General features: G+C 48.8%; 2 protein-coding genes across 2 annotated transcripts in view; both read left to right on the forward strand.

Moving 5' to 3' along the window:
* Nucleotides 1-2465, forward strand: part of TSPAN32 (tetraspanin 32) — a 29904-nt gene extending 27439 nt beyond the window's left edge. Inside the window, 1 exon segment of the mRNA XM_088525842.1 lies at nucleotides 2370-2465. Coding sequence (XP_088381968.1) covers nucleotides 2370-2465 — 96 coding nt within the window.
* Nucleotides 2466-10823: 8358 nt separating this feature from the next.
* The window catches only part of CD81 (CD81 molecule), a 31435-nt gene continuing 24332 nt past the window's right edge, over nucleotides 10824-17926 (forward strand). The window contains exon 1 of the mRNA XM_010224834.2: nucleotides 10824-10955. Within this exon, the coding sequence (XP_010223136.1) occupies nucleotides 10890-10955 (66 nt within the window). The 5' untranslated portion in view covers nucleotides 10824-10889. The remainder of the gene's footprint in view (nucleotides 10956-17926) is intronic.

The raw sequence follows: 17926 nt of genomic DNA on the forward strand, positions 1-17926 counted from the left end.
CCTGTTCTTGGCTTTTTTAGCCCAGGGAGGCAGGCTTCAGGAGGGGAGTTGTATCCTAAGTTAGCCTCAGGGAGCTAAGATTTAGACGCCTGACTCAGATGGTTTTGGAGCTTAGAGTTGAGTGACGGAGAAATATGTGGAGGTGACTTTGTCACAGAATTTGGGAGAGATCCATGGCCTGTCTGGCGGCGGGTGTCAGCTGCCAGCTGGTGGGATTTCTCTGCAGAAATAGACTCGCTGGACTCCCCTTCTGCCCAAACTAGGCATGACGGATGGGAAGGGGCAGCCGTGTGGGAGGGGACCGCAGCAGCGTTTGAGTTTCATTCACGTGGGTTTCGCCTGGCAAGTGAGGGAGGCTGCGTCACGGGGCACAGGTGCTCGGAGATCAGATAAAAAGTTGTCAGCAAGTGCAGAGTAGGAGATGCAGAAAAGCCCCGTCTTCTGGGAAACGCGGAGCTGCCTCTCGCCTAATGCTCCCTGGCTGCCTCCTGTACTGAATTCATATCGTTTTGAGGGCAGAGAGGGAGGCAAGGGGACAGAAGTGCCGTGATGGGAGTATGTCCTTCAGTGTGGAAGTGGGTGTGGGCAGCTGAGTGCAGCTGAGTGCAGGCATATGAGTGTGGCTCTCCACACTCATAAAACAAGTCTTTTCCTATGTCTGCCCACTGTTTCGCAGTTATATATCACGCTTTAATTGCCTCTCTGCAAGGGCCCTGTGCATGTAGTAAATATGCCAGAAAAGAATGTCATCCAGGAGACTAGCGTTGTAAACATGAAGTTAGTTTTTATTCTGCTGTAATACCTCTGGGCCATTTTTTTCTGACTAAATATGTATTTAGAAATTATTATATTTTTAACCACTACTCTCTGTCTTGGCATAGTACAAGGGTATCGAAAAGTGGTAGCTTTGCCCTTAGTCTTGCAGATTAATACTCCCAAAAGATTCCTAGCTCTGTAAATGCTGTGTGAGCACAACAGAGAGCCTTGAGCCAATGGCTCTTATCTTCTTCAAACTCCTGTCTTCATCAAACAGGGGTTTGTCTTTTATCTCGTTCCTATTAGAAAATGTTGGCAGGAATACCATCTCTGAGTTATTTATCTCAAGTTGCTATGTGTGAAGTTAGAGGTGGGTATCTGCAGAGAATTTAGTGTATTTAAATATAGTGCAAGAGCAGCATGACTAGTCAGTGGAGTTTGCATAGATGAGAAGACCATCTAAAGAAAACATAGATGAAGACTTATCATTTTTACACTGTTCGGAATAAACTAGGTAAAACCATCAGGCAATATTATGTGTAGCAGGCTGATCTAGCATATTTCTACTTGCACAGAACTCCTGAGTTCATGTAAAACTTTAGTATTAAAGCTTCATTTCCTTCTGGTGTAGCTGAGCTCTTTCTTCTCCAGGAGATATACCTTGATGTCCAGTGTGAAGTCACCTATGGATATCTGGTGCTGCTCCCTCGTTTTTCTTGGGCATAGGAGACATTTCAGCTGTGTTGCTACAGCTGTGGGAGCTCCCGCTCTCAAGTGGGAACGTGTTTTTTCCCACAGCTTAAATGCCATAGCCAGATAAGGCGACCGCCTTTTGAAGCGCACGCGGGAGGAAGCCTCCCTGAGCCCCTTGCCATTGTCACGGCCGGATGCGAGGGAAGCGCGTGGCGACCACTCGGATGTCCCCGTCCTTCCCGCGAACAATGCGCCCTCCGCAGCTGCGCGCGCCGCGCTCCAAGGCAGCCCCGCATGCTGCGCAGCCCTCGTCACGCTTCCCGCAGCCTTGGAACCTTTGATGAGTTGCCTTTGTGAATCCAGATGGGTGATCGGACACCGCAGCATGGTTGTGCCTACCAGTCTGATAACGGGGGTTTTACAATGCAAAGGAAGCAGTGCTGTCTTCGTGGTGCTTTGGAATTGTCCACATGTATTTTCTTTTTCTCTCTCTCTCTCTCTCTCTGTATTTTTTTTTAACCCCATGCAATATCTGATGATTTTTTCCCCCTATTTTATTCTTGCAAAAGGCTATTATGAGGTATAGGCTTGCTTGTCCAGAGGAATGTTTTGCAGCAGAAATTTGAAATCTGAATTTCCTGGCTGCTTCTCATTTTTTTTGGTATTTTTAGGCCTGAGTTTGAGCCATGATGTGCTAATTCCAATCAGATGTTTTAACCGCATCTTTTTTTCTTTGTTATGTTGAAGTTGTTCACCATTTTACTGAAAAACAGCTCCCTTAACAAAAATGTGACATTTTAATACCTAACAAAATCAGAACTTCCAAGCGAAATAACAGGCAATATTTCTTTTCAAGCAGCTGGAGCATCATAGTCAGCTCAATATTTAATTATTTGTGCATTTCATTTATTTGCTTTTAGGTTTATGGGATGATTCTAACTTCCTTCCTCTGCTTCTCCATCCACTTCAGCAACAATCTTGACCGGAAAGGCAAATACACTCTGCAAGAAAGGTAGGAATCTGTCAACCTGACTTCCCTGGTAGGTAGAGCCAACTCTTGGCCTGGGAAGCTGCCTGAAATCGTCTGCAAAATCATCCAAGGTGGTGTTGCTTGAGGACACGTCACCATTATTCAGGTTCCATGTTTCCCTTTCCAGCACCTCTAAGCGCTGTGCGTTGCAAACTGCCCACTCCGGATGATGATTTATGGAGCAGCAGTGCCACATCTTCTTGGAAAATGGACAAGGATGAAGGGATGCATGCACGCGGGCTCAGGGATGCAGGTCGCCACACTGAATATGTGGCTGTAGCTCAGTGATCGAGAAGCAAACAGCCTCTGCGTCAGGACGTTAAGAAAAAGGAAAAAAAAAAAACAAAACTATATTTAAAAAAAGCAGAGAAGCAAAAGCCCAGCAAGCCAAAGCCACAGTCTGAACTAATCTGCCTCGTTCAGATTTCTCTTGCATTCTCATCTGAGCAGTTTGTGACCCCAAAAGATATAACATTTCTAGGAAGATGGCTTTGGATTGCAGCCCAGGACAAAATTTTTGCTGTCAACAAATAGGTTTACACTAAGTGTGGCTCTGCTAATGGGAAATGTGTTCTCCAACCTGGATGCTAGTCATTATTGACTTTGGGCAAATTTCTAATCATATTTATATATATATAGGCATCCAACTGCCATTGATTTGTTTTTTTTCTAATTTTTCTCTAATTTCAAATATTACAGAGTTCTCGGTATAAAGTAGGAAAAAAAAAAACAGAAAGCAATGCATGAATTCTAAAATGTGCAACCAGAAAAAGGGCATATCATGTCTTTCTTGAAGCTGTACATGCTGTTTTTGAGTCTTAGGATTCAGCCCATCTCCTGGGGCTTGATGTAGAATCAATATTATATTGTTTTGTTCAATGTATTGCCTTAGTTGCTTATTTATCTTTCTTCGTCAACCAGACAGACTGTGAAATATGAGAGGACTTTGATCAAAGTGCAGGATTTGTGTTTAAAATCTGTAAGAGAATGGGACTGGTCTCCAGCCAGGTTGGCAATAGTACCTCTAACTCCACATCCTCATTGTACATCTTTATTGATAATGAGGTTAAATTGGAATTTGGAAAATCTCAATCAACTGAAGAACTCAGCTTTTTAGCCTGGCTAATCTGATGGCTTCTTGTTGTGCTTTGCCCTTTTTACAAAGAGGTAGAACCACTTCTCACCTGAAAAGCATAATTGCAGTAGCTATATAATTTACAGCAGATTTTCTGACAGGAACTATATCTCCGTGAAACGGTTTTTGAAGTAATAGCAACTTCATGAAGTTTTCCTTCACTGTGGCTTTTACCTATGGAAACCAGCTCTCCATGGTGAGCTCTAGCTGTTGCAGTCAAGGCTAACGCCGTTGCCATTCTGTGGGCGAGTTGGCCCCTCCTGTGACTCATGGTTGTTTCAATAAAAGCGAGTTCCTCCCGCAAGGCCGTCCTTCTTTCCCCATTTCTGTCTGGCTCGCTGGGGTGTGTGAGCAAAGAGAAGCCATGGGCACCGCCTGCGGTGCTGGGCGGAGATGCGCCCCATGCAGCTGGCGCGCGCCCAGCAGCCGCGACGGCGATGACCGCATCGAGCCTCCAAAGAAGAGGAACCCAACGCGCGGAGCAGCCCTTTGGCCACCGCTTGTCACTGACCTCATCTGCCTCCCGCCACCAGCAACTGGATGATGTGAGAGCAGTCATGCCCTGCACGAGCGGAGGCAGGAAACCAAGCTTAAAGACGCATTTGAGCAATGAATAAAAGAGCAGGGCGTTTGTATAAAAGGATTCGCTAACATTTTCCTTGGAAACTGGAAGAAGGGTTTGATAAGGGCTTTTTTGGTGCTTCCATTTTTTAAACAGTGGGTGTTCAGGTCTTACTTTCCCCTTTTGTAGCACTGTCTGGATGTAAAACTAATGATATTCTGCCATACCAAAAATTGGACATTGATCAAATATTCTCTATTATTTGCTGAATGCTCCTTTAAAGTCCAATAAGATAAAAGATGCCTTTTGCTTAACATTATGATTAACAGCCCTAGATGCTCCTCCTACCCACACCAAATTTTGCTGTAAAGTGGTGAGTATGGGCAGGAATCGCCTGTCTGTGATAAATAAATGTGAAAGGACTCAAAACCCCTTTCCTTCCTCTTGTTTCTGGAGTCATTTGTTATCACTGGAACTTCAGAAAAGCAGGTAAGTTCCAAGCCTTGATATATATATGTGTCTGTGTGTGCATATTTTTATATTATGATATATATATATTTCTCAGTGTAGAACTGCAGTCCTCATGCCTGTGGCAGTGGCCACAATGTGACCTGCACCAGACTTATTCCCTGAGGAACTAACAGGTCTGGAGCATGGACGTTCCTTTCTTGAAGGAAGAGTTGGGCTAGAAAATGTAGTTGCTTCTCACAGCATGACTGGAAGTGCCTGTTCTCCTGAGGCCCTCCTAGTCATTGAGGGATGGCGGGGGTGACTTTGAAGGGTTATAACCAAGTTGTCTTTGGAGGGTTATAATCTGGCAGTTTGGGGTGGACTTCTGCACCATGGGGGTGTCAAGGAAGCCATGTCCTGTCATCTAAAACAGCATCTCTAAACATAGAGTGTTTTTTTTAAAAAAAAAAAAAAAAAAAAAAAAAAATCCTGATAGATCTTGATTGATATGGATGTTTTCTAACAGGTGCAGAGACAATGTGTTTTCAAAATCAGCCTGCTGTCATTTTCCTCGAGAAATTCAGCCAGAGGTAGATGGTGCCCTCAGGAAACTTCAGCTTCTGCAGTTGAAGGTCGAGAGATGTTGCATCAGGTAGGATGCGGGGGGTGAAGTGCAGGAGGAAGGAGGGGAGCCGACGAGGAACGCTGGAGGCAGAGGCTGTTTTGGAAAAATACATGTAGTGCGTGTTTTACAGCTCTGGGAAGCGGCTGCCAAACCCGTGACTGGTTACAGGCCTGCGGATGAGGCCAGTGCTGACTGTGCTCCAGGTTGCTCTGCTCTTCCTGGAGCTCCCAGCGCAGAGCCCACAGAGAGGCACCTTGGCTGGCCCCATGGGGACAGCAAGGCCCCTTCGTGCCAACTGCTCATCCCCTGACAGGGAGCAACGAGCCAAAGGCATACGCCGGACCTGGAAACACAGAAATTTCCAAACGAAACACGTTCTTGTGCTCCAGGTGCTGTTCAGTTCCACCCCTGCCCCCGTATCTACCTTCAGCACGACTGAGGGCTCTGTCGTCTAACCGTTAAGTACAGCCTCTCGCCTGTGGATGTGCTCGTTTTCTTCTTGGCCGCGTTACGTTAGCAATAAGCGATTCCCTTCTAGCCTGCCTTCTCCTGCTAATGAATTATACATTGATTATACAATAGCGGCTCTGTGGCCTCGCTGGCGGCTCGGGCTCCTCCTCTCGCCCGGCCGAGGCGGGAGTGAAGCCTCCTGCAGAAACGCAGCCAGGCCCAGCTGCGGCTCGGCCCTGCACGCAGGGAGAAACACGAGCGTTCGCCTTCCGCTGAGAAAGCAGGAGCTGGTGAGAGGGAGGAGAGCCCGCCCTGCGCTGGGAAACCGCCTTGGGAATTCCTGGAGGTTCCTAGGGACCTCTGGTGTCCTTGAATCTCTTCTGCTTCTGCAGGCCGCCTTGCTACCTGGGCCAAGCGCTTCAGGAGGAGCTGATGCTGTTTCTCCCCAGCACCCTCCCTATGCCCTCCTCCTTCTCATTATATAACTTTATCCATCACCATAGATACGTTGATATAAATATTTAAATATGGCAGAGAGACAGGCTGCGCAGGCGGGAAGCATTTGCCAAGTTTATTAGAAACAGAAACTTCAGGCGCAGCTACAGGTTTCTGCTAGCCTCAACCCTCAAAAAGGCTTAAAAAAAAAAAAAAAAGAGAGAGGGAAAGGAAAGAAAAAGCACAAGCCCCTGTGCTAAAATGATGCTGTAGCTGGATTTGCAGAGTGGGACAAGGGAATTTTCCAACCCGCCTTTGGTCACTCCCTCCGGAGGACAAAAAGCTGTTTCTGGAAATTCTTGGATCTGCATATGAAACTTCTTTTATATTTTCATTTCAAATGAAAGCAGTATCTGAAGAGGTAGGGCTGCCCATACTAGCCCTTGGTTTCCTCTGCTCTAGCAATGTCTCTATCCTCCTTCACTCCGCCGGCTGCTCGGGGGATATTTGGGATGGCGCCGAGGTGCTGTTGCTGGACAGGTCGCTGCCTGCAATGCAAAGGGCTGGTTTTCTCTTGATCTTTTGCGTCACTAAGTAATCAGGTGTACTTGAACGTCTCTAGTGCAGTCGCTCCTGAGGTGATGGAGCTTTCCCTGCACAGCAGCGCAGGTCCAGGCTGTGCAGCTCGCCCCAGCAGCAACGTAAGGCCCCGCCGCAGGTCCCTGCTCTGTCGTGTGCTGTTCTCTGGCCAGGAAATTAGTCCATGTCTCATATTTTTCACAGAAAATAAGATGAGGCAATAAGACCCAGCTAGTGCTTCACCCACAAAATAACGTGTGTTTTAGCTGGATATTTTTGTAATGGGATGTTTGGCAGTGGTATCTTCTGCGCTAGCTGGGAGGGAGGGTGGAAGGAAGAGAGGGAGGAAAAGCCACGGGAAGCGAAGATGTGCAACCACAGCTCCGGATGGAGCCGGGATCCCATCAGCGTGGGCAGAGAGGAGCTTCCCCCCAGCTCCCCAGTTCCCTGGGGGCACCAAGTGTAACCTCGACGCTATGGCGTTTAATTTAGTGCTAAGTGTGAGGATAACTGCTTTGCACCCACCGAGCCAGCCATGCTCCGGACCAAGGGGAAGAACATCCCCAACCTCCCTGTTTTTCTTTTTTTTTTTTTCCCTTTTTTAACCCACTGGAAGGGCTGCAGAGGATCTGCCCCCCGTGTAGCAGGACACCCCAAGGTCCCTGCGGTGCATGGAGAGGGTCTCTGCCTTGGGAACGCATCCTCGGGAGGCAGCTCAGCTCATGTTTGCTTTGGCAGACCCAGTGACTCATACCCATAGATGTCAGCTATGCTGAAACCCACAAGCATGACACTCGCTTTTATAAACAGCATCCAAAAAAAAAAAGAGGCAGGAGACAGAGGAAAAACACTGCGGACATCTCTGGTCACCGCTCCTTTGCTCCGTTTAAAGAAGCAATTGCAAATTTCCGTGGGTTAGTTTGGGGTTCTGATCTTGGGTTGAGGGTTGGATTTTTTTTTTTTTTCCATGTTGTTGTTTGCTTGTGTTTGACTTAGACCCTGGTTTAAGGTTCCCACAGTCTCGGTGGTACGAGCCTTTCAAGATGGGTAGTTTCTTTTGCATACTTTTGTGAACTTGCCTGCAGCTGACTTGAGCGTATGCAAATATGCACTAGCACGGTGTGTTGCTGCAGGCTTGAACTGAAGCGGCCAGGCGGAGAGGTTGCATTTTTGGTTACATTTTTGGTGCCATGTCGGTTGTACAGTAAGTGCTGCAACAACGTATGGCACAAATATTCAACAGCTGAAATCGCATTCAATCATGGGAAACGGTGTATGTTATTTTGATGCTTTGCCATGATTTATTTCTGTACATTAAGGTCAAAGTTTTTAAGCATACCCTACTGAGCTATTTAAAAATATGTATCTAAATTTTGGACAAAGCTTGAAAACGTTTTCCCCTGGCGAGTTTCAGCAAGGGCTTTGTTGTCATGGCCAGATGTGTGACCGCAGCTCAGACCCATGAGATTTTAGCCCATAACTGAGGACTTGATCAGCATGTATGGTGAGGGGACTGTGCTGCTCTCTCTTCCCTTCTGGTTTTTGCCATCAGAGTGGAGATCTGTTGCTGGAGCTGTGGACAACATGGCTCAGCCATAGACTAAAGAAAGATCCCATATATAGGACTAGGGCAGCTCTAAACTGAATTATTTATTAATAGAATTTTTCAAAGTGCATGAAAAGTTTATTTCATCTTTGCCAATTTGCTTTCTTTTTTTCGCTGGTATAGGGAAATGAAGTGAAAGAAGGCAAGAACAACAACAAAGTCTAAGCTCCCTTGAAACAGTTTAAATGCAAAATTTGTGGCTGTGATCAGGGCTGGGGTTGCTGCCTGTCTCACACCTAAAAGCCAATCCAAGAATGTCTCTCCATACTGAAACCTTCTTCACTAGACATTTGATTTATGTTCTTAATGCTTTACAATTGGATCTTTCCTCTCCCTTTCACAGACTTTCCAAAATTGTGCCTCTGGGAGTTTGAGGTTTTGCATATTTTTGGAAACAGCCGTCTACATACATGGGAAGTTCCTGGGTTCACATGGGCTCCGCGAGGCAATGCTACTGAGTTATGTATTTATGGTGCTCTTGGGAATCCAAAATCAAAATACAACTGTTAAACTCCTCCTGCTATAGGCACTTTGTCCACTGTATCTGCCTAGCTCTTTTGCACTGTGAACTGCCTTTTTGCAGTCAACCCATATCTTCAAACTCCTTGACTGTTGAGGAGGATGTTTTTGTTTCATATTTGTAGCTGGAAAAGATGAAGGTGATGCAGATGGCTTAATCGGGCTGGTCTCTGCATGTAATTTATCTTCTCTCTTGCTGCTAGTGGGTATGCTGGGAAATCTGGCCCGGTGATTATCTTAGGAATAGCCCACGATTTAAGCCATACTCACACAGCTCCTTCGGGCTCCTTGAAGGGCCCGTTAGGTATCTCATCCAAGTGGTCGCTCTGATTGCTTCCTCTCTTTGCCACTGGAGATGCTTTAATCACATCCATGCCAGCTCCTTTCCTGATGGAGCTGGTGATTTGTGCAGGAAAAAGGACTTTGTGGAATCCTGTGGTGCAGTAAGGGAGCTGCTTGGGTCTCGCGCCCCCTCCACTTCTCCTCTGCGCTGATGAGGAGGAGCTGTGCAGGATGCTGTCACCAGTATTGGGTGGGTTGTACGGATAATTTGGGATAGCAGCTGTGTGCACGGACAGCCTTGCAAACCTCGGGCTCCCTGGCAGGGTTGAATGAGCCAACGCAGAGCCGAGACAAAGGCAACGCGGGAGGTATTCAGCCCCAGTAATTGGGGAACTGGCTGCTTTCTGGGCGCCTCTGCTCCCCCTTCTGTAGAGAGCAATTAATGGGCTGTTAATCGGTGGTTAAAAAAAAAAAGAAAAGAAAAAAACATGAAGGAAAGTTCAAGGGGCAAGACAGAGTCCTGAAACAATTCAGCCATGAGAGTGATGGGAGGATTTTGGAACTGCACTGACTCATCTTCCATCTCCGTGTCTGGAAAATGTTTGCTCAGCTCACAGATCGAATTCCTACATTCGGGAATTATGGATGCATTCACAGCCTGCAAGTTCCAGACTCCAAATCTGGTACTCAAAATGCTTTGGTTAGAAGAATGTGTCCAGGCAAGAAATGAGTTCGTTCTCCGGTTAGGATTGTGCAAGCAGCAACCAAGCAAACAGCATCTGTGCCGAGGTCAGCTCCTGATGGCCTGTGGGGCTCTGATCCAGTTGCCTCATCTCCTTGGCCAAGAAATTCGCTAGGGCACATGGTGCCCCTCCGAGCATCCCAAGGCTGCTGCTGCACCATGGATGTTGGAACGTTCGCTATGGAAAGGCCCCAGCCCCTGCTGGCGCTGCTGATTGCTGCCTTTCTCTCACTGTGACTCGGGAATCCGCACGCTACACCGCAAAGAAGCCCGTTTAGGTGAGCACCTGGCAGAGGGTCGTGGCGCTTGGGCATGTTGCAGGGCTGGGGATAGGGCAGGGGGCAGGACTGTGCTTTCGCCAGGGGACAGCAGGGAAATTTCACGCTGCTTGTGCTGTCTGGCTTTTGTTGGTTTACTTTAGTTAGTTAGTTCAGCTGAAATTTCTAAACCATATTACGCTGGGCTTACGTGGGCTGTCAGCATGCGTGACCCGAATCTCTTTGGGTGGAAATCCCCTCGATGCTCGTGTGACCCAGTAACTGAGACGGCGATGCTGAGCAGCTCTGCTGAGTGCTGGTATGGAGTGTTGCCAAAAAGAAAGGGGGGGGGGGGGGGATAAAATCAATAAAAGAAACAAGAAACAAAAACAAACAAAACCCCCCAAAATAGGCAAAAGCGTTGGTAAGATCCAAGCTTGGAAAATAGACGCCTTGGGGAAGGAGTGAGGAAATGCTTTTCTGGATTAAAAACTAACCTGAGATCTATTAAAAATGTATATTTGGAAACACTTTTTAACACATTTTTATTTCTACTTTTTGCCCTAGCGCTCCTGCCCCTCCAGCGCGGCGCCGCCGCCCCGCGGAGCAGCAGCAGCAGCAGCAGGAGGAGCAGGAGGAGCGGGAGCAGGAGGAGGAGCCGGGGGCGGCGCGGGCGGCGGCGCCGCGTTATCTCCGCCCGCGCCCCCCCAGCCCCGGCGCAGCAGCAGCAGCAGCGGCCGCAGCAGCAGCAGCGGAGCGGGAGCCGCCATGGGGGTGGAAGGCTGCACCAAGTGCATCAAATACCTCCTCTTCGTCTTCAACTTCATCTTCTGGGTGAGCCCCGGCCCCGGCGGGAGGGCGCGCGGCGCGGCGCGCGGGGCTCGGCCTTACCCCTCTGCTTAGCCCTTTCCCCCCTTTTATTTATTTTATTTATTTTTTCCAAATCAGATATGGCCTGCGGATGTAGCTTGATTTTTTTTTTCTCTCGTTTTAAAATATATATAGGTATGTTTCGCTAAATATGTGGATGTATGTGTGTATATTTTTATATGTATAATGTGTGTATGTATATATACATGCATATATAAACCCCAAAGCTACATCCTCTAAGACCGATGGGAGTAGCCTCCTTTATATATAAAATATATAAATAAATGTGTGTGTGCAAGCATGCATGTATGTGTGTATATATATTTTTGTGCATGTATAAATATGGTGTTATAGATAGATTTTTTTTTTTTTTTTCCCCACCCTCCCCGCCATCTCCTGTTTCCAAACCAGGGCAGCTCCGCTTCCCTGCCCCACGGAGGAGCTGGGCAGAGGGGACCGGGTTTGGTGCTGCTGGCGGTTAGGAAGTCAGCGCGCGTTAGTGTGCGAGGGAGGATGTGAGGTGGAGGGAGGAGAGGTGCTGGGCACGCATTGTTTTTGCGTTGGAGAGCTGAACGGTGTGTGAAACCTGGGCTCTCTGGGCTGCTTCTGCTCCCAGGCAGCAGTGCCTCGGGACACGGAGCTGGTCCGGAGTGTCACGCCTGGGCTTGGGTGTTCCTGGGGATTGCGGGTGTTATCTACCTCAACAGGCTTGCTTCGCAGGGAAAGCTTTTCACAAGATAATTCATTGAGATCGTGTGGTGAACGTAGCGACAACCCCGTGTCTCCTGGTTTGTGCGATGCGATCAGTAGATTTGTCCTGGCTATAACCACCCTGCGACAGAGAAGCGCTCGCTCCTTGCGCCTGCTCTCTTCTCGTCTCTCTCTTGGATACTCAGAGCCCTGATGAAAACAGCACGCAGAACTGGAGGCGAAGCTGCTGCCGCCTCCCGCGGGCAGCGGGTGCCCCTGCTGCCACCTTGGCCCGCTCCTTGGTGCAGACACTCTGTGCAGCAGCGCTGGCCAGGCGGGTGGTTGCGAACTTGCTGTTTCTCAGCACTTTCCGTAGTTCTAGGTCGGGGACATCTCGTTCCGCTGGCGAAGACCTCGGAAAGAGAGCCCTGAGCCGTTGTGTTGGTGAGCGCCAAAAGGGGGAAAGTCTGGCCAAAAATAGTTTTTTATTTTATCGTTTTATTCCTGAAAGGGTGTGTTGTGCTGCTGGAAGCGTCCTCTCCGGGTGTTGGCAGTGCTGGAGGAGGCAGTTGGTCGGCTCAGGATCGAGCCCCAGCCCCACCCAGCAACAGCCGAGTCCCCAGAAAACTGCCTGCCTAACGGGTCTGCTGCTCTCACGGACAAGAGGTGCCCATTTGGCAAGCGTTTGCGAGGAATCTGGCTGGTTTTTTCACTCTTGCATCAAGAATCATAGCCAGGAGGGTGAGGGAGCCCAGTGAGGCGAGTGGCGAGGCGCCGATGGCGGCAGAGTTGCTCGGGACGCGGCCGCGTTGGGCGCCGACAGCTCTGCCTGCCTGTGCGCTGCGGCTGCTTTTAGTCTTTCCCACGGGTAGATGAAGCAATTGTGGAGCTGCCCCGTGACCCTCCTGCGGAAAGCCCCGCCATCAAGACACGTAGGGCTTGTTGCTTCGTGTCATCAGGAGAGGTCGAATCCAGCCTGATCTTAGGCTCACTTGAGGCTACCTTACGGCTTTGCCATTTTCGTCGGTGTAGTATCGAGCAAGGGGAAGATGACAAGCTCTGACTGAAATTAATTGATACCTGGTAGATTGCCAGGTACAAGATGAATGCAGGACAGTCCTATTTTTTTTTTAACTGTTTCTTTCTCCTTTAAAGTGACGGGCTAGACATCCGTAGTCTCCTCTAGAAAGTGCCGGACTGCGGACTCATGGCGTTCTCCTTGTGTTGTTTCTCCCAAGTTATCATGCTTATCCAGGGGCTTTTTCTTTCCTTCTTGTCCTAATTTCCTGTCATTCTTGTCGCAGAAGTCATCTGGTATAGATGCAAGGGAAGAATAGCTGCCTAGGTGACAGTGGGGCTGGCCGGAAGGATGTGCGAGGACTTTGCTCTGCTATTGTTCCTGAGCTCGCTCACTCGCTGCTGTGTGTGTCGCGTTTACAGAACAACTGCTGATCTGTAAACTTCGGGTCCAAGAGGAATACTAGGTCCTTCCTCTTTCCTTGCCGCGGCTTTTGATGCCTACCCCTACCCTAACCAGGAAGCATCCTGATAGCATTAGTTCCCTGGAAACTTCAGCAAGGATTTCCTCCAGCTTCTTTCAGGGAGAGGTAGGGAGCGTTTTTTGCGTTGTACGTGGTCTTCTTTTGACCACCTTCTCACAGCGTGAGAGAGCTGGGGCTATGCTTTTACTTGAGTTTTAATGGAAGCATTTTGTACAGAGGTTTCTCCATGAATTGTAGGTGCAGCGTACTCCTAGGAGCCTAATTTTCCCAGGGTATTTCTGAAAGATTTCTCTAAAAAAGCCTCAGCCTGGATTGGCACATTTCCAGTCACCTCGAAAGACGCACACTGTGGCTTGAGGAGCAGCAGAAGATGCTGCAGGAGGAGGTCTGTGCTATGCAGCAGCAGCAGGATGAGCCTGCAAGGACTGTGCCCTTGCATGGGCAGCAAGGAAGCAGCCCAGCACAGCAAGCTTGTCGCCTGGCCTGGTTTGCCCGCAGTGACAAGCAGCAGGTTGGGTGGCTCCCTGCGGTGCCTTCCGCACTGGCTGGCAGGCTGCTGGCAACCACAAGGTGCCTCTTCCACCCACAGTGAGCGCAGCTGATAGTGCGTGTCCACCCACGTGTCTGGGGAGAGTTTGAGAATGAATCCCTGCTTCCTTCTTAGGGTGGGTTGGTGTCCTTCCATGATTACCTTGTTCTCATTGCACTAGATGTCTCAAGGCTGAGTTTTCCGTTTACCTTTGTTATTAAGATTTGATAGGAACCACTTTGTTGCAGTTAATGATGCTTTCGGAGGGGCTGGCCAGTTGGGCCCTCATTGAACCATGGCCCCTGTAGCTTTCACACCTTCATTTAAACTTGTGGTCACGGGGAATTCTAGATGTAACAGTTAGCAGATGTGGTGAACAGCAAAACTTGCATTTTCCTCTGGGGAGGGGCGCTGGTCGCTGCCTTATGCTAGCGATGCTTCTGCAGTTGGCGTTTAAAAGTCAGAAGTTGCTCAGAGACAGCTTGATGGCAGGTGGCCGAGCCCTGTGCAGGCCAAGTCGTGCAGGTGCTCTAGCTTGCAGGTAGCCTCTAGCCTGAGACAAGTGCCTGGCGTGGGATCCGTGGTGACGTGCTTGTGCCAGCTGGTTAGTATGCAAGGGTCGTTCGGCTCCTCACGCTCATTTGCCTATCATTTGCTTTGCACTGAATTGAGGTCAGGGGGTGTGTTGGCAAAAACAAGCGCGAGGCTGAACCAAAAGTTTGGCAGGCGCTGCGTTTTCTTAGCATGCTAAAAAGGAGCTTGGGACGGTGCTTGAGAGGAAGAGAGGAAGCAATTCTAAACCTCAACTGTGTTAACAAATAAGAAAGAAACTGCGATAAGGTTTTAAAGTAGTTCTGTTGTCCTGCTGGTGTGTAAATAAACTGACACCCCTGTAGCTTCCTCTCCCTCTCCTTTCCCTGGCAGCGTTTGGGGAAGCTGAACAGAGCCCTTGTGTTGGAAAGTGAAAGGAGAGCTGGCCCCAGTGCCAGTTGCCCCGGTGCCAAAGCAGTAACCTCTGCGGGAGGTTTGGGGGCATGTGTCTGCCAATGGTCCCTGTCCATCCGTCTGAAACGGAAAGGGCTGGACTCACTGGAGGACTTAGTAAGAACAGTGCCTCTGAGCAGTGTTCGGCAGACGTGGTGCCTCATTGAAGAGCAGAAATGATCCTCATGGGCTATCAGCAACAGCCTTTGACCAAAGCAGTGGAGGAAGCCCAGGGTAGCGGTAGGGGAGCTTGTGGTGCTGGGAGAGCGCCTATGCTATGCTGCATGCGTGTCCAGAAACCAAATACTTGACCCAGGCATGTCTCTCTTGTGTTGTGCTTGGCTCGGGCAAGCAGTATCTTTGGAGTATTTTGAGAGGTATGGAGGAGCAAAGGGGTTCTGGAGATCTCCGGCCATCAGCAGCAGCCAAGTGAGTACCTTTGGGTTGGATGATTCAGTTCCCACAGGCCAGACTGCCAAATGCTGAGCACGTGAAACAACGTGCTGCCTTGAGGCAGCTGGACACCTGCTTCTGGTCAGACCTCAGTGCTGTGGGCAGAGTTTTCTGCAAAAATTCTCTTCCTGTTTCACCCTATGAAACCAGGGTGGCTAGGGCCGACTTGAGCAACCTCTGAAAGAGATGTTTCACTTCTCTAGCTTGCAGCACATGGAGAACAAATGGTGCCAGATCATGTAGTGGCTGCTTCGGTCTTGCAGCGCTATTATGGACCAGACAGTCTTTGCTCCTCACTCCGGAGCTGGTTTGGGCTGGACACTTGGTGGGGCCGAGCTGTTTCTGCCCCATGCTCTTTGCTGTGCCCTGGGCAGAGTCGAGGGTAGACGGCTTGGATCTGCTTTCTGGAATTAGTTGGATCTGCTATGCAGAGTGCAGTGTGTGCGGGGCTGTTCTGTCCACAGCCCTGCTTGAGCTGACCACTGCTAAGAGCCTCCCTGGAGAGGCTGAAGAAAGCCAGAAGCCAGAGAACTGTTTTAAAATATAATTAAGCCTGACCAAGGAGAAGTTGCTGGACTCTGAGAAGGATCACCCAGTTTATTATCTAATACAGCCCGTGGCAGCTTTCCAGATTTGGAGCACTGCTGCTGCGTTACCAGAGAGGTGTGTAATTAAAAGGAAGAGCTCGCTTCGAATCCCATTTTCCAGACAACATGCAACTATTGTCTCTTGCCCGTGTATGTGATGTGGGAAAGTCCAAAGGCCTGGAAGAGGAGCAGAAGGAAACATACAGGCAGAAAATCTTTCCTCTCTTGGAGGCAGTGACTTTTAGGAAAAACATTGGAAGAACGGATGGAAAAAATTGATTATTTTCTTGTCTTGTGCAGCTTGGGGAAATCTGGCAATTGCCCCCTGGAATTTAGAAAGCAGGCGCTGAGGTATTTGGCTTTAGTGAATGGGTGAGGATGTGATAACAGCTTAAAAACTCCCAGCCCTGTGCCTGCCTTCGTGTGACAGAGAGGGGTGCTGGGTGCTACATCTTGCAACAACTCCATGAGGTCATAAAAACAGAATGGTGGTTAATGTGGTTCACAGATCTGAACAACGCTTTTGAAACCATTCCACAGATCGAGAGAGGAACTTGAGTTCGATTTAGGTTGCAGCCCTTGTACAGGCCTGTGTACAGCTTAAACTGTGTCATTTTTGTATGGGTTATTTGAACACGCTGCTGTTTGAAGGCTGCCTTTTGAAGGTTGAGGGAAGTGTTTCCTTCGTGGGTGATCATTGTGAATAGGCGCAGCATCCAGAGCCAAGTTTTCCTCATGGTAGCTCACCTGGATGTGTTTCTGGGCTCTGTGGCCAGTGAATTTAGTTCTGCCATCGGCCCGTGAAACTTCTTAAACCTCTGCGTGGTGGAGGTTATTCAGCCTCGTCTTTTGAAGAGGTTGGTCCTCTGTCCTGTGTGGATGCATCGTTTCCTTTGAGGGCGGAATGTCGTTGGTGGCTGAAGGGCAGAATAAATGTGTGTTCCCAAGGTGCTACTTCTACCAACCAGGGTAATGCTCATCTCCTGCGAGAGCATTAACACCTGTATAATACCTGGACAAACACTCGGATCCTGTGAAGAAAGGTACTGTGCAAGTGCCTTTCGCTCTGTTATTTAAAAGGAAACCAGTTGTATTACCATTGTCGTTAAATACTTAAGCGTAAGGCTTAATTTTAAATCAAGATCTGAAACTCTCTTTGGTCCTGCGGTGGTTAGACCTAAGCGGAAGATCTCACTATATAGTAACACTTCATGTGGGAGGTGCTTTCTGAGGTGGGGATAAGGCCGTGTGAATGTGGCGCCCCACCAAATGCCTGTGAGGAGGATGTTCTGCTTGGGGATCAAAAGTATCGTCATCTTGTATCTGCTTTGAGGGGAGGGTTGGAGAGTGAAGAGCTGTTTGGAGCGATCCTGCTTGCTCTTTCTTGGCTGACTGGGCTGCATTCGTGGCCCCACGGTCTGGATAACACACCATGCTGTATTCCCAGCCTCCTTTCTATTCATCAGGCTTTATTTGGCATCTGGCTTACTGCTTCTCCGTGCTTTTCAGGAGAGTGTTTTTTCTGGGCTTTTTTTGTTTTGTTTTGTTTTCCTTTTGCCCTTCCCTTAAACTGTTTTGAAAATCCCTTCAGTGTGGTGGGACTGGTAACTATAGGGACCAGCTAAGAATTTTGTCCTGATCCATGGCTCTCTTAACAGCCCGTACTGGAAGCCGGCCATGAGCTGAGTTTCTCAAAGTAGAGCACACAGTGGCCAAGTGTCACCCTTCTTCCTCTTCTGTGAAGAAAATGGGGCTCTTCACAAAGGCTTTTCCTCAGGTTCTGGACAAATGTTTGAAAAGGTTTAATCTGGTGACTGGACTTTAGTCAGCCTTTATGTGTGATTAAAATGTCAATTTTCAGAGGAAAGTCATTGTTGCTGCTGTGGTTCACAGGTCACAGTGTCAAGTTCAAAGACTGAAACTCTTGCATTCTGTGACTGTCGTCAGTTAGTGTTCACATTTCCCTGACTGAAGTCACTTCCGCTTCCTCCCTTCTTCCTTCTCCCCCACCTTTCAAAAGTCTCACATGAGTTTTCATGGCTCACCCTCCGTCCTGACCAAGAACCCCTTGAAGTTGTGGCCTGCTGAAACAGTGGGGGATGCTGGGCAGGTCTGGAGAGCCTGGGCTTGGTGGGTGCTGTGCCCTCTTCTAACAGAGCCATTTCTTAGTCTCTGGTCCGGGTGATGCCC

The sequence above is a fragment of the Tinamus guttatus genome, unplaced genomic scaffold (assembly GCF_059628265.1).
Source record: "Tinamus guttatus ecotype Peru unplaced genomic scaffold, ASM5962826v1 Tinamus_guttatus_pri_ptg000240l, whole genome shotgun sequence".
NCBI classification, from domain to species: Eukaryota; Metazoa; Chordata; class Aves; order Tinamiformes; family Tinamidae; genus Tinamus; species Tinamus guttatus.